The following is a 16,064-nucleotide window of genomic DNA, read 5'->3' as shown; positions in this document are numbered from 1 at the left end:
GTTTTCCTTATATTTAATTTTTGACAGTTTGATTAATATGTGTCTTGGCGTGTTTCTCCTTGGGTTTATCCTGTATGGGACTCTCTGTGCTTCCAGGACTTGATTAACTATTTCCTTTCCCATATTAGGGAAGTTTTCAACTATAATCTCTTCAAATATTTTCTCAGTCCCTTTCTTTTTCTCTTCTTCTTCTGGGACCCCTATAATTCGAATGTTGGTGCGTTTAATGTTGTCCCAGAGGTCTCTGAGACTGTCCTCAGTTCTTTTCATTCTTTTTTCTTTATCCTGCTCTGCAGTAGTTATTTCCACCATTTTATCTTCCAGGTCACTTATCCTTTCTTCTGCCTCAGTTATTCTGCTATTGATCCCATCTAGAGTATTTTTAATTTCATTTATTGTGTTTTTCATCATTGCTTGATTCCTCTTTAGTTCTTCTACGTCCTTGTTAAATGTTTCTTGCATTTTGTCTATTCTATTTCCAAGATTTTGGATCATCCTCACTATCATTATTCTGAATTCTTTTTCAGGTAGACTACCTATTTCCTCTTCATTTGTTAAGTCTAGTGTCTTTTGACCCTGCTCCTTCATCTGCTGTGTGTTTTTCTGTCGTCTCATTTTGCTTATCTTACTGTTTTGGGGTCTCCTTATCACAGGTTGCAGGTTTGTAGTTCCCGTTGTTTTTGGTATCTGTCCCCAGTGGCTAAGGTTGGTTCAGTGGGTTGTGTAGGCTTCCTGGTGGAGGGAACTAGTGCCTGAGCTCTGGTGGATGAGGCTGGATCTTGTCTTTCTGGTGGGCACGTCCACGTCTGGTGGTGTATTTTGGGGTGTCTGTGGCCTTATTATGATTTTAGGCAGCCTCTCTGCTAATGGATGGGGCTGTGTCCCTGTCTTGCTAGTTGTTTGGCATAGGGTGTTCAGCACTGTAGCTTGCTGGTCATTGGGTGATGCTGGGTCTTGGTGTTGAGATGGAGATCTCTGAGAGATTTTTGCCGTTTGGTATTACGTGGAGCTGGGAGGTCTTTTGTGGACCAGTGTCCTGAAGTTGGCTCTCCCACCTCCGAGGTACGGCCCTGATGCCTGGCTGAAGCACCAAGAGCCTTTCGTCCACACGGCTCAGGGTAAAAGGGAGAAAAAATAGAAAGGAAGGAAGGAAGGAAGGAAGGAAGGGAAGGAAGGAAGGAAGGAAAGGAAGGAAGGAAGGAAGGAAGGAAGGAAAGGAAGGAAGGAAGGAAGGAAGGAAGGAAGGAAGGAAGGAAGGAAGGAAGGAAGGAAGGAAGGAAGGAAGGAAGGAAGGAAGGAAGGAAGGAAGGAAGGAAGGAAGGAAGGAAGGAAGGAAGGAAGGAAGGAAGGAAGGAAGGAAGAAAGAAAGAAAGAAAGAAAGAAAGAAAGAAGCTATAATATAGTGAAGTAAAATAAAGCTATTATAAAGCAAAGCTATACAGACAAAATCTCCCCCAGAAGCATGTGCATATACACTCACAAAAAAAAAAAGGAAAAGGGGAAAAATTAATATATCCTGCTCCCAAAGTCCACCTCCTGAATTTGGGATGATTCGTTGTCTATTCAGGTATTCAACAGATGCAGGCACATCAAGTTGTTTGTGGAGTTTTAATCCGCTTCTTCTGAGGCTGCTGGGAGAGCTTTCCCCTCCTCTACTCTGTTCGCACAGCTCCTGGGGATCAGCTTTGGATTTGGACCCGCCTCTGCGTGTAGGTCGCCTGAGGGCGTCTGTTCTTCGCTCACACAGGACGGGGTTAAAGGAGCAGCTGCTTCGGGGGCTCTGGCTCACTCAGGCCGCGGGGAGGGAGCGGTACGGAGGAGGCGGGGCGAGCCTGCGGCGGCAGAGGCCGGCGTGACGTTGCAGCAGCCTGAGGCGCGCCGTGCGTTCTCCCGGGGATGTTGTCCCGGGATCACAGGACGCTGGCAGTGGCGGGCTGCACAGGCTCCCGGGAGGGGCGGTGTGGAGAGTGACCTGTGCTCGCACACAGGCTTCTTGGTGGCGGCAGCAGCAGCCTTAGCGTCTCACGCCCATCTCTGGGGTCCGCGCTGACCGCCGCGGCTCGCGCCCGTCTCTGGAGTTCGTTTCGGCGGCGCTCTGAATCCCCTCTCCCTGCCCGCCGCGAAACAAAGAGGCAAGAAAAAGTCTCTTGCCTCTTCGGCAGCTGCAGACTTTTTCCCGGTCTCCCTCCCAGCCAGCTGTGGTGCGCCAACCCCTTCAGGCTGTGTTCACGCCGCCAACCCCAGTCCTCTCCCTGCGATCCGAAGCCCGAGCCTCAGCTCCCAGCCCCGCCCGCCCCGGCGGCTGAGCAGACAAGCCTCTCGGGCTGGTGAGTGCTGGTCAGCGCCGAGCCTCCGTGCGGGAAGTGCGGGAATCTCTCCGCTTTGCCCTCCGCACCCCTGTGGCTGTGCTCTCCTCCGTGACTCCGAAGCTTCCCCCCTCTGCCACCCGCAGTCTCTGCCCGCGAAGGGGCTCCTAGTGTGTGGAAACCTTTCCTCCTTCACGGCTCCCTCCCACTGGTGCAGGTGCCGTCCCTATTCTTTTGTCTCTGTTATTTCTTTTTTCTTTTGCCCTACCCAAGTACCGGGGGAGTTTCTTGCCTTTTGGGAGGTCTGACGTCTTCTGCCAGCGTTCAGTGGGTGTTCTGTAGGGGCAGTTCCACGTGTAGATGTATTTCTACTGTATCTGTGGGAAGGAAGGTGATCTCCGCGTCTTACTCTTCCGCCATCTTCTCTCTCCCCCTCTAGATTTTAAATTATCAATCATCTACTCTTTGCCTCAACATGACAAAGAAGATGATTTAACTTCTTACAATTTGAGATTCATCAGGCCATTCAAAAGCTTTTGTATGTCAGAAAGTAAATTTTTTACATAATTCTTTAAATCAGTAAGTAATAAAGTAGAAATAGGATTTACTCAGATTACATTATTAGCATGAGATTACCTAAAACATGGCATGTCGGTCATTAATTAGCAGACACAACCTATCACCCAGTTTGCCCGGTGTGTGTCAGGTACTATTCTCACATTGACTTTTAAAAATGATTTCCTTTAAATTATTCTGATTTTAAAGTTAATTACCAAATTTTATGTTTGTCACCTTGGAGTTAATTACCTTGGGCGACAATTTCTAAACTGTTGGGAGCATCCAATTTAATATTCGGTAAGAAGTCCCCCAGCCATGGTGATGTGGCCCTGAGTTAAAGATTCATAACCTAAAAATAATGGTTATAACTTTTATGACAGAAGTACAGTTCAAGATAATTTTTTATATAAATAAGAAATGTTGCCATTCTGAGATTTCTGAATATCTGACATTTCTAAATACCTTTGTTGGTGACTAACATTTTTGAGAACAGTTTTGGTTCAGTGTGGTTAATGGATTGTTTACATATTTTCTCTACACATATGTATTCTCTGTTTTGTTTTATATGTATGAAGCTCGCTTGTGAAAGTTGACCTTATTTCTAGTTTTGTGATTTGGAGAATTGTAATCATTTTAAGATTAAGGTTTTTAATATAAACACTGAAACCTGAATTATACATATTAAGTCTCGTAACTTGCCTTTTGATCTTTTGCATGCACTGTATTTTCATGTTAGCACTTCCTTTTCTGTTGTTTTGTTTTTGTTTTTGTTTTTGTTTCTGGCCTCGCCGCGCGGCATGCAGGATCTTAGTTCCCGCACCAGGGTTCGAACCCATGCCCCCTGCATTGGGAGTGCGGAGTCTTAACCACTGGACCGTCAGGGAAGTCCCAGCACTTGCGTCTTCAAAGTAAAATTCACACTGCATTTATAGAGATTGAGTCAGGCACTGTTTTTCGTTTTTTATTTTATTATTAGTTTTTTCATTCCTGCGTTTTCACACTGACATCAGAGATTATTTATCAGGTAGAAACAGGTAAAGGCCTTTCAGAATTCAAGAACAGGGAGGACATTTTGTTGACTAGTCCTCAGTTTTTTTTCCTTCACTTTTGCCCTTTCCCTTTCCTATTTGGTTAAACCTGTTTCCTGTTCAGAGAGAGGTAAACTCTTCAAACAGGTGTCACTAGGAACTGGAATACGTAGGCTGGACTTCACATCTGGACACAGCTAACAGCCCGTTTAAGAGCAACTCCACTGAATGCTCCATTATTTTTTAGAATTCTGGAGCTTCAAGGGACTTTGGTCGTATCTGATACAGAAAGGAAGAAGCAGCCTGAGGAGGTTAAAGGAGTTGGTCAAGGTCATGACTCAGCTAGCAGATTGCTGGACATCTCATCTATAGTTGACTGAGTGTATATACCACTCAGTTTCCCAGAAGTGAAGCTGTGACCCAGACAGTGGTTGGTGCAGGTAGAAGTTCAAGACCCCTCTTCTCCCCCAAGGATCAATGAGAAGTCTTGAAGGAAAGGACTTAAGCAGAGGATGATATGATCAAATTTGCATTTTTAAAGGATCAGTCTTTCCTCACTTGAGCATGATTTGGGGGGGTGGGGAGATAGGGTAGACCGGAGAGGGGTTGGTATGTTGAGGTGCTGTTGCAGATATCTAGCTTGGATTAGGGCAATGAGACTGATGTAGAAAAACAGAGATGTTGAAGGGATATGTAAGACAGTTATTGGTTGAGGGAAGAGAGGAGTCCTATGATGCCTTGATTTCTGCCTGGTAGAGCCCGTTAGATGGTGGTGCCAGTCTTCTGAGAGGTCCAGCTTGTGGGGTGGAAGGAAGAGGATGAATTGCGATTTAGACCCATTATGTTTAATAGTCTATTATGAACAGTTAGTTGCTTACATGGAACCAGAATTGAGAGGAGAACCAGAGCTAGGGATCTGAGTTTAATTAGAGCCGTGGCTGCAATTGAGAATCCGTAGGGAAAGAATTTAGACCGACTAGTTGCAGAATATGGTGTAGAGAGAAACAGGTACACCAGTTTTCATGTGGCGGATATCTAAAAGGGTGAGATAAGCTGGCTGTAATTTAGCTCTCTTCCTCTTGTTACGACATTGAATATAAGCAACAAACGATCACATAGAGAAAATGTGCGTCAAACCAGGGTTATTTCTTGAGCCCAGGTCAATGAAATGCTACTCAATTATTTGGAACTGTCTTTGTTACAAAGAATATTGGTAACAGCATTTTCAGTTCATGAGATTTTGCCTAAAATTCTACATCAAATTGAGACACAGTTTTTCTTATTAAAAGTTGTACAATTTTCCATACATTTCTATGAAATCTGTAATACCTAGAGTCAGTCGGAACCTCCAACTGCCCCATTGAGATCGTCTTCACTCAATGTCTCATATAATTTCTCAAACTTAACATGTTAAAACTCAACTCCAGCCTTACCCTCAAACCTGCTTTTTCTCTGGTCTTTCCCATCAAGTTACAAAGCTCAGAGCTGCTTTAAATTTTTTTTCCAAAAAATTTTTGAGGTATAGTTTTTACAATATTATATGTTTCAGGTGTACAATGTAGTGATTCACAATTTTTAAAGGTTATACTCCATTTATAGCTATTATAAAATATTGGCTATATTCCCTGTGCTGTACGACATATCCTTGTAGCTTATTTATTTTATAATACATAGTAGTTTGTACCTCTTTATCCCCTACCCCTACCTTACCCCTCCCCCTTCCCTCTCCCCACTGGTAACAACTAGTTTTTTCTCTATATCTGTGAGTCTGTTTCTTTTTTGCTATAATCACTAGTTTGTTTTATTTTTTAGATTCCACATAAAAGTGATATCATACAGTATTTGTCTTTCTCTGTCTTATTTCATTAAGCATAATACCCTGCAAGTCCAATGGAAAAAATGTCGTTCTTTTTTTATGGCTGAGTAGTATTCCATTGTGTATACATACCACATCTTCTTTATCCATTCATCTGTTGATATGGACACTGAAATTGCTGCCATATCTTGGCTATTGTAAATAATGCTGCAATGAACACTGGGGTGCATAATCTTTTTGAATTAATGTTTTTGTTTTCTTCAGATATATACCCAGGAGTGGAATTGCTGGATGATATGGTAGTTCTATTTTTAGTTTTTTGAGGAATCTTCATACTGTTCTGCACAGTGGTTGTACTAATAGTTTACATTCCCACAACAGTGCACAAGGGCTCCCTTTTCTCCACACCCTCGACCACATTTGTTATTTGTGGTCTTTTAGATGACAGCCATTCTGACAGGTGTGAGGTGATCTCTCATTGTGGTTTCCATTTGCATTTCCCTGATGATTAGCGCCGTTGGACGTCTTTTCCTGTGTCTGTCGGCCGTCTGTATGTCTCCTTTGGAAAAAGTTTTATTCAGGTCTTCTGACCATTTTTTAATTGGGTTGTTTGTTTTTTGATGATGAGTTGTACAGGAGCCGCTTTAGTTCTTAATTCTCCGTAACCTTCTACACCAATTCCACAATTGAGTTTGATCAATCCTCCTTCAAAATATATCTCCAGTCTGTCCTATCCTGTATTTATTACAATTGCTCTGGTTCAGGCTGCCTCCGTCTCGTACTTGAATTCCCCCAGTGCACTCCTGACCTTTGTCCCTGCTTCTCTTCTCACTGCCCTCTCTCTGGGCCATTCTCCACGCAGTCAACGCGGAGATTTTCTTAAAGGAAATAGGTCATTCTGCTCCCTTGCTCGGAACCCGTCCGTGATTTCCTTTTGTACTTAGGATAAAATTCAAAATCGTGTTTTTGGTTTACAGAGTCCGGTACATGCTGATGCTGGTCACATCTGCCAGCTTTGCTCTTCCCCGGTGCTGTTTCCTGTCTCAAAGGCTCCTATCCCAACCTTTTACTTGGCCAACTCTATTCATTCTTCGCATTTCAGCCTAAAATGCCATGTTCCAAGGAGGTATTTGCTGAGCCTCCCCCTTCAGATGTGTTTCTCCTTCCCGGCATGGTCAAGGAAGGCCTCCCTTTGCAGGTGACCGACCCGAAATGACAGCAGGAGTGACCGCTTCAAGATCTACAGAAGAAGCAGTGCCTGCAAGGCCTGAGGCTGAGATGACCGGGAACTACAGTCAAGCTGCCTTCAAACCACATGAGGCTCAACTTGCTAAAGCACTTGGACGAGAGAGTCTCTACACAGAGTCAAATAATTCAAAGATTTTTCTTCAGCTGAGGCCTGCTTTGCAAGAAGCAGATCTCCACTCGAAGTCATCAACTCGCGTTTAGATTCCTAAACAGGTTTCAAAAGTATTTGTAATGCCATTGACCCAGCTCAGCAGTGGGTTCGTGAGGGCTCGGTGACTCTGATATACAGGGTGCCCCATACCTGGTTTCCTCTTGGGCAGGAAGCATCATAGCATACAAAAAGCATTGATTTCAACACCAGTGAAACTTGGGCCCAAATCTCAGCTTTGTTACATATCGACTGTCAAACTTGGGTACCATGTTTCTTTGCTCTGAGCCAGTCTCTAACCTGGTGGGCGGTGGTTGGGATTAAATGATGTGTTGATCATCTGGCACTAAGCACAGAGCAGTTGCCTACACATGATTTTGATCATTGTCTGCCTGTGATAATATTTACCCTCTGCCTAAAGTTATCCAAGGGATTTCTCTCAAATTTTAAGACTGCTTCACATCAACTTAGCAACTGTGTACAATAGTATTACACGTGCAGGCTTTTGAAAAGAAAACAACGGATGAACACATTGGCCAGAATTCCTTAATGGCTCCTCTCCTGAAAGAAGGAAGAGAAAAATGATTCTGTGTCTGAGGTAAAGATAAATGTTATAGAGAATATAGTTTCCTCTAGTTTTTATTTGATCTCTTTATTCTCTCTGAAGACAGTCTCAAGGAATGTGGAAAACTTCAAAAGCAGAATAGAAGCGCTCACCTTGACACACGGAGACCTTTATGGCTTTTCTGTTTACACAGTGATTTTTTTTTTAAAGCCCTACATAACAAAGTATCAAGAGTGGAATTGGGAGGCAGCCTTCCAGATTGAAATGCTTAAGTAAAACCTTAGGTCAGAGTGATTCCACACAAATAAATGTTAGTTTGACACTCAAGGGAGCATATTCTGATTTGATTTCTGTCCTCAATGTTTTACATTTTAATCCTGTCACAGATTTTGGATTAAAAAGTTGTTACCTTCATCATCATGCTCAAATGTTGAGGCTCAAACAGGGCAAATCCAGTCTACTTATGTAGCTTTTCCCTGGCCTGGATGGAGTAATGGTACATTTTTTATTTACATAGAGACTTTGTCAACAGGACCAAATACAAAGACAATTGTTTGCTTTTGTTTATTTTCTCCTTCTCTTTTTTCTAGGATTATGACAGTTTCTTTGAATCCAAGGAAAGCAACACAGTCTTTTCATTTTTAGGCCTGAAATCACAGTTGGCATCAAAGGTAGGTCAATCTTTTCTTGTTTAAAAATGTATCTTTCTTGAGTTGTTCTTAGGGATGGAGGTTGAACGAGGGCATCTCTAGTCTCCTAAATTTTCAGCTTTTGCTTTCTCAAATGCACAGTTAGCTAGGACTGCCCAGGGTAAAGATACACAAGGAAGCCAGTTATTTTTCTTTCCCATTTTCAATTGTTGCTGTATATTAGAGTTTATCTTTATTTAAAATTCAGTTTATTTATAATTTATACCTCCTTCCAAGAAAAATTTAAGGTAGCAAAAAATAGTAGGTGCTTTTTGTTTTAAAGTGCAAGCTCACATTACTTTACATTTTTTGAAGTAGAATCAAAGCCATGTTTTTAAGGTCGTCTGCAATTTAAGTCATTTACATTGGAAGGGGCATGGTTTGCAATAACAAATGGTCAACCTTGAAAAAAAGGGCAATTCCTAAACTAATCAGAGTGTTTTTGAAGTCACTTTATTACGTCATATGTCTTTTAGAAAATATAAAAGGCTCAAACTTTTCTAATATTTAGAGCTATAGATGATACATATTATGGTAACTTTGTGAAGCACATGGATTCACTTTCAAAATAAAAAATAACATTTCTTTGTTAAATACGGCAGTATTTTGATTGTTATTTCTGCTTCAGAAATACTATTTTTTTCTGATTATGAAAGTAGCCTAGGCTCATTTAGAAAAATTGGGAAAATGCAAAAAAGTATAAAGTAGAAAATAAAAAGTCACCAGAGAAAACCACATAAACATTTTTGGTGTATTTCCTTGCAATCTTTATATACATAGCAATTGAGGTTTTGACTGTATTTCAAATGGAGACTGAATTCTAAAGCTTCTGTTTGTAACACTGAATTGAAATGAAAGTACATCGCTGGGAACTTTGGTATCTGTAAGTAATAGGTCTTTTGAGGCTACCCAGGATTTGTGCCATTTCTGGAACACTTGTGGGAGGAAGGCAGAGACTATCAATAATGAAAATTATACAGCAGCACCTGTAGTTCCTCGCCGATGTTGAAATCATGCTTTGTTATACATCAGTAAGACCACAGATGCTTGTGGGTGGTTTCTGTGCACATGTTTTAAACAGAGACAAAACCCACACAGAAAATCCTTAAAGGCTCTTAAAACTATCTTTATAAAGATGGAACATTGGAATACTTAGGAAAATGAAAGTATTTTTGTAACATGTTTCATGCAAAGACATGTAAACCATCCAGATTTATCTTCAAAGAACTGGAAAAAACTGGGGTAGGAGCAGTCTAACGGATGCATAAATCCAGCGGACACCAGCGTCTGTGCAAAAACCTTTGAAAAATACTGCGTGTTTGCCATCTTTGTTCTCATTTTCCCCGAAGATGTAGGTTCCTTTGAGAGGCTTCGGGCTGACTTCGGGCTTGAGAAGCCCTTTGAGAGGCTTCGGGCTGACTTTTCTACTCTTTGAAAATATTTATTCTCTTAGAAATTTCTCAGGAAACCTATGACCTGTAGAATATGCATTCCCGTTAGGGAATCCCGTTAGGTCATGGGATTGGAGTTGGTCTTGATGCCATTGAGGTTTGCTTGATTGCAGGAGACCATTCCATGGTCAGTGAGGGCGCTAGGCACCTCCACCCATTCAGCCCCCGCTTTCAGGCACCTGAGCCAGTCAGACGTGAGCAGGGGCCCACGGAACCAGAGTGGAAGGCCACAGTGCCAGTGTGTGTGCCATCCCCTCTCGTGAGCCAACCAGGGCCTTAAGGGTTAATAGCAACTCATACTTCACTTCCATAGGAAAGAAGTGCAGATATCTTTAAGAGCAAGTCAGCATTTTCCCCTTTCTAGTTATGCATTTTGTACCTTGGTAGTAATTGATTATACACTCTACCCTCTAAGGCCTAGACGGAGCATTCACGGGTGTAATGTACCAAAAGATGAAGCCCCCTTTCCTGTCTCCTTTCCTACCCTCTCTGCGGTACACGCACGAAAGACCAGGCGAGCAAGCCCGCCAGGGGACATATAAAGCCTCCATTAGCATCTAATTGCTCTCACCCAGTGAGGGGAGAGAAGGTCCGTAGGCAAAGAACATTCACAGACCCAACTCTAGACCCTGGGCAGTTCTCCAAAGTGGATGGGGCAGAGGAAGGTAGGAGGTCACAGAATGGTGGCCTGCAGGCCACATTGGCTCTGGACGTGTTTGTCCTGCACGGACTTTATTTTAAAGACTTCAGGTGGGTTGCTGATATTTAAAATACAGATTTCCCACTTTCCTCCAGAATTTGAATTGTTGCAACCCTGGTGGGGGGTGGAGGGGGTCCCACATCCTCCTGTGGCCGGCTGGAGCCCACCGTGGTACCTACCGAAAAGAAAAGAAGGCCTTTTCACCAATACTTCTCAGGTAGAAAATCATCAATTTTCTTATCGTAATAGATTCAAAGCAGAGCCTGAAATGGAAGTTTCTGCTTTCGGATCCCTGCCATTCAGGGGTGATATTGAAAATACGCAACCACCAGTAAACCCTGAGCACTGACCAGCCGGGGAGCAGGTCTCAGAGCCCCACTCCCAGCCGATGCCAGGCGTCAGCCATCCAGTGGCTGGATCATGGTAGCACTTGGGGGACAGCGGTATCAGCTATTTACCAATAGGTAGGGCCATTCCAGTGCCGTTCTTCCCCTCAGGTCACCCTCCGCAGGGCCCCTGAGTAAGGTCACCCCCGGCCACGCCACTCACCCAGGTGTGAGTGGGACAGTACCTCAGAGGAGTTTCCTCAGTTGTCGAAAACATGCGGCTTTCTTTCCACTTTTATATTTGGCAGGTCAGGTGGGTGTGACTTAACTCTGGGCTCTGATCCCTAAACCCAGGATTTATTTGCTCTTATCCATCACGTGGCGGTGATTTATTGTGATTTCCAACATCTCTGTTCCTGACATTTAAAATATCACCGCCAGGGTGAAGTTTCTTGCCCGCACAATGCAATAACTGGCTTTTTTTTTTTTTAATAAATAGGCAGAACCTTAGCGAAGACAAGCGGAAGAGGACGGAGATGCATTTTGGAGCGCCCCTGGTACTCAGCACACACCTGCTTACCTAATGCATCACTGTGACAGAAGCCACATGCATTATCAGTAACTTTGCTTGCCATGGAAAAGGTGTTTTGGGAAGACATGGGTCTAATGGGATCGCATGAGTGCTTTAAACCAAATCAGGACCGTGGTGGGTTTTTTCCTTGTTTTCAGAATTGCCTGCAGTTGCCTCACTCACCCGGAGGTACTGTCACCTGTTACAGGTGTGCCTCCTGAATAACTGAGTGATAAGCAGGTGGCACCATCAGAGAGAAAATACTGGATCTGCCCTGGGTTGTAGTTGATGCCAGGATTGCTCAGACCTGCTTCTCTTCAGGCTGCCTAGGTGGTGTCCTTGAAATTAGTCTACCAGGCTATTAGAATATTTTGATGAGAAAGAAAAAAAGCAATGTTGGTTGACAAAGGGCTAAAGATCTTTGCTGCAGATTCACAAGCATCACTATTCCAGTGCTTTGTCATAACTGAAGAAAAAATTAGATGTTCCAGCCTCCTTTTGGTAATGGAAATTCTTACCCCCATAAATCCTCCAAGCCCCTACAGATGTTTCCAGAAAACACTGTGGCAACAATGTGTGATCAGAACCAAGCGACAGGGATGAAAAGAATTGCTATTTTGAAAAACACGTGCTTCTTTATCTCTTACAAAGGAAAAGTTTCACTTAATGTGTAAGATGACTTAAAAGATATATTTAAAGAGGTGCACTGATAGTTAATTTATAGGGACATTATCTGACTCGTACCTGAAGGCATTTCAGCTCTAGCAACTTATCATGCGTAAGTGCACATATATTTTTAAACGCAGCTCCCCTAACGAATAGCTGCTTATATATTTTGCAAAGGGATTATATTTTTCGAGAAAGGAAGATCTCGGTTAGATGTGTTTTGTGAACCCTTGATGAGGCATATTAAGAGATACTAATATTGCTGCACACTTTAAATTTTTTTCCTGTGTTACTTTTCATTGGTCCTCTGACTCTTCCAGCTCGTATTTCTGGCCAATGCACAGTTCCGGATTTTCAGAGTAACATAGATACATGTTCTCATTCCATATATGAAGATCAGTGATTTTTCAGAACAGAGTACATACAAGAAAGGGGCTGTCAGAGACTCACTCTGAATTGTACTTGGCATGTGAAATCTCTCCTTCCTTTGGAGTGGATGCTGACAAACACGGAACCTGTCTACTTCATTAGGGCAAAGGCTCCTTTTCTGTATCCTTGTCCCTGCTCATGTTTTTTTAGAGTTTTTAGTTGCCACACCTGGGAATAGTCTTGAATACAATAAATTCAGAGGGCTGCCTAAGATATTCTGCTATTCTCAGTGTCCTGATGGACCTGAGACCTGCCCTTTAGATTCTGAGCAGGAAGTTTGTAAGAAATGGAAAGAACAGAAGAATTTAGACCCTGTCACCTGTGTTCTCTCTCCCTCTAACTTGCTAAATGTGGACTATTCTAAAGAACTTGTTGAATGCTAAAGCTGACATCCCAGCCTGAGATTTGCGTCCCAGGACTACAAACAGAAGAAAAGCAGGCCACTGATTCCTACATGACTGGAACAGATACATAATCCACAATTTTCTCTGCAAGGAAAGCTGCTGTAAAATCATGGCTATGACTGCTTAGTTGGCATTAAATACGATCCAGGTCAAATTCCACTTGATAATTCCCAGGGACTATCCAGGAAATTTTTTTGGAACTGGATATCGTGTTAAAGTCTAAGAAGACTTAGAATTTCTTTTTAAGATACAGCAATTTTTAAAAAGTTAATGTTGCAATGGTCTAACTTATATTTTGTCTACTCTTGCCAGTGAGTACCAAGAAGCAACTTGGTAAGGCTGAGTCTTGGGGTTGTAGGATCAATATAATACCTGCTAGACCAAGAAAGCTACTCAGAATTGTTTGTCTCAAAACTTCTGAATTACTCTGGTTGTAGCAGGCCCAGTATGGTTGTCCTAAACAGAATAGATGAATAGGAGTGCTAAATTATTTACCACAGTTACAGATCATCTACCCCACCCCACATTTTTTTTTTTTTTTTTTTTGGAGCAGCAAAGAAATAGAGACCAGCTTCACCTGGTATTGTACTTGTTATGAGCGAGCTAGAAACACACTGTGTGGCATTTCTCTCAGTACCCAGGCTCTGCAGAGTCCTAAGGTATTGCCCTCTGGGACCACACCGTGTTCAGAGAATACTGTGTCCTTACTTGTGTTTTACCAGCTGAATTCCAAACCTGTAATGGTTTTCTTCATCCCTTCTTTAACTAGCTGCCTTTAGATCTGGATAATCACAGTCTTAAAAATCTAGGAAAGAAGTGGATAGGAGTTGCAGACATAGATGTAATATCAAAAGCATTTTAAGACAGAATTTTTATTTCCTATAGTAGGCTTGTTGGGGCAAAGAAAATGTGCTGCTAAAAATCAATTTATGCCATTTTAAAATGAGATAAAATACAGAGTGCCATCCTGCTAGGTATATGCAGACCAGAAGAAAATTTAGTTGGGGAAGTACTTGTTTTTCCAGATTCCTGGTATTCTAGTAAAATCAAAGAGGAGAAAAGGAAGATTTTTTTTCTCTCAGGCTCTAATATATTTTAGATTTGTTTCTGTTTTATAGATTTATTCAACACTCCCACATAGATGTTTTTATATTACATGAATTTAATAATGAACTAAACTTATTTTTGTCCTTTGTTGTTGAAAGATACCAAAGCCTCTTTCTGGTTTGTGTTGTTTTGTTTTTTAATTTGATTTTGCTGTATAGGGTTTTGCTTTTTCTAGAAATGCTTATTACATCTTTTCTAAAGTGTCAGAGCCCACTTTGATCTGCAAAATTATTGTGTTTAGATTTCAGTTTGTATGCATTTGTCTCTAAAGGCATTGGTGAAACCTCAGATTTTATATTCAGCATTAAAGAGGAATAAATTCCAGAAAACACATGTTCTGAAAATGGAGTGCTTGTTCCCAACCATTTCTTACACCTTTTCTAATTTTGCTTCTGTGTTTGGTTGAAACCTTCCTGTTTAGTTGGGATGCTGTATTTCTGCTCCCATCTTGAACCCCATACCTGAAAGCTGCAGATTCGTTGTAAAAATGCAGATGGGTCATTTGAGCACTTGAGGAGACACACTTGTGGTTGTGTGTGTGTGTGCGTGTATGTGTATGCGTGTGTGTTGGAGGTGACTGCAGAATCATCTCAGACAGTGAACAGGACCAAGGATGGCGTTAAATCACTCATCCCCTGGTTGGTTCAAATAGATGACGGTGGCTTCCTGAGTACAATGAAGCGATGGGCTGTGGATTCCCTTCCCTAATTTCATGGAGGAGAAAAGTACAGTGTAGCCACAACCCTTAATAGCAGGGCTGCCTTTGCTGCAGGCCACCTCTGAAGGCAGAAGACGTTTCTGAAGGCAGAGTCTGAGGCTAATAAGCCCATTGCTGAACTGTTTCTAACTTAAACACCAAGATGAGGGAGGGTGAAGGAGGAGATAAAGAGAACAGGCTGTCAGTTTCCAGAAATGCACTATATTGTGAAGCCAAAGAAGCCAAGTAATCCCCGCCCACCTGTAACCCAGATTTTCAAAGTTTTCCTAGCTTTCTAGAAATGCAGGCCAGGTTAGTTTGGTCATCCCATTAATCAGCATGTGTTGAACCCCTAGAATGTGACAGGGGCTGTCTGAGCAGGACAATAGTCTCCACCCTCAAGGAGGAGAGAAACGGAGAAGGCTTAGCAGCAGTGACAGTGGCAGTGACTTGAGAAACAGGTGAGTTCACAGTGTTCCAAGCGGTGGTTCGTCATCTGAAACGTAACGTATAGTCTTTTTCTTTGTATGTTTCAACCAGTCCAATTTTTAAAATTATTTCATACATGCAACGGAATAAACATGTACGCACACACATATATAATATACACACTGACATATAAAGAAAAATAAACAAACCCCCGTGTGTCTGCCACCAGCTGCCTGCCTTTCCTTTGGGGGCTCTGTGGGCTCCTCCCTGACCCTGTCTCGTCCCTGTTTGATAGCGGGAGCCCGTCCTGAACGCCGTGTTGATCGTAGCCTTCCTGTCTTTTATTATTTTACCTTTGTGTACATATCCTTAAAAACTAATAAATGGAATTAAACTCTATTCTTCTGTCACCTTCTTTTTACGGTCATTGCATTTGGGCATAATCGTTTTGAAACAAGTGCCCTAGCTTGTTTATTTTCACTGCTAAGTATTATTTTGTTGTATATCACAGTTTTTCCCTTCTCCTGTTGCTGAATGTGGAAATACATCTTTCTCTGAAATAGAGAAAGGAAATGTTGCTACAAACATTCTTTTATGTGATTTCTGGCACACATACACAAGTAGACGTATACCTTGAGTAGAATTGCTGTATCACACATGCAATAAAGCACATCATCAACCTGAACAGGTAAGGCCAAATTGTTTTCCAAAGCAATGGTACCAACTGACACTCCACTGGTGTACTAGAATTTCTGGTGCTGTCAACGTTCACCAGCATTTAAGATCATCAGACTCAAAGTTTTGTCAAGCTGAGGTGTGTATGTCGTCGTGGTTTCATTTTGCATATATTTGATTACTAATAAGATGAACATGTTTTTACTATGGGAATTACTCTTTGTTCCTGGAAATCCCCCTTCATGTCTTTT

The 16,064-nt window shown here is 42.2% G+C and overlaps 1 protein-coding gene across 2 annotated transcripts in view; it reads left to right on the top strand.

The window, feature by feature from the left end:
* Window positions 1-16,064, top strand: part of SH3BGRL2 (SH3 domain binding glutamate rich protein like 2) — an 84,933-nt gene that overhangs the window by 48,338 nt on the left and 20,531 nt on the right. Inside the window, exons 3-4 of one of the 2 annotated variants that reach the window (XM_036872198.1) lie at window positions 8,260-8,340; window positions 11,335-14,354. The exons of the other annotated variant lie outside the window; for it this stretch is intronic. Of the exons in view, the coding sequence (XP_036728093.1) occupies window positions 8,260-8,340; window positions 11,335-11,346 (93 nt within the window). The 3' untranslated portion in view covers window positions 11,347-14,354. Of the gene's footprint in view, window positions 1-8,259; window positions 8,341-11,334; window positions 14,355-16,064 lie in introns of those variants that run through there. 2 annotated transcript variants of the gene reach the window in all.

Source organism: Balaenoptera musculus, chromosome 12 (assembly GCF_009873245.2).
Source record: "Balaenoptera musculus isolate JJ_BM4_2016_0621 chromosome 12, mBalMus1.pri.v3, whole genome shotgun sequence".
Taxonomy (NCBI): domain Eukaryota; kingdom Metazoa; phylum Chordata; class Mammalia; order Artiodactyla; family Balaenopteridae; genus Balaenoptera; species Balaenoptera musculus.
This window is presented reverse-complemented; position numbering and strand designations above follow the sequence as displayed.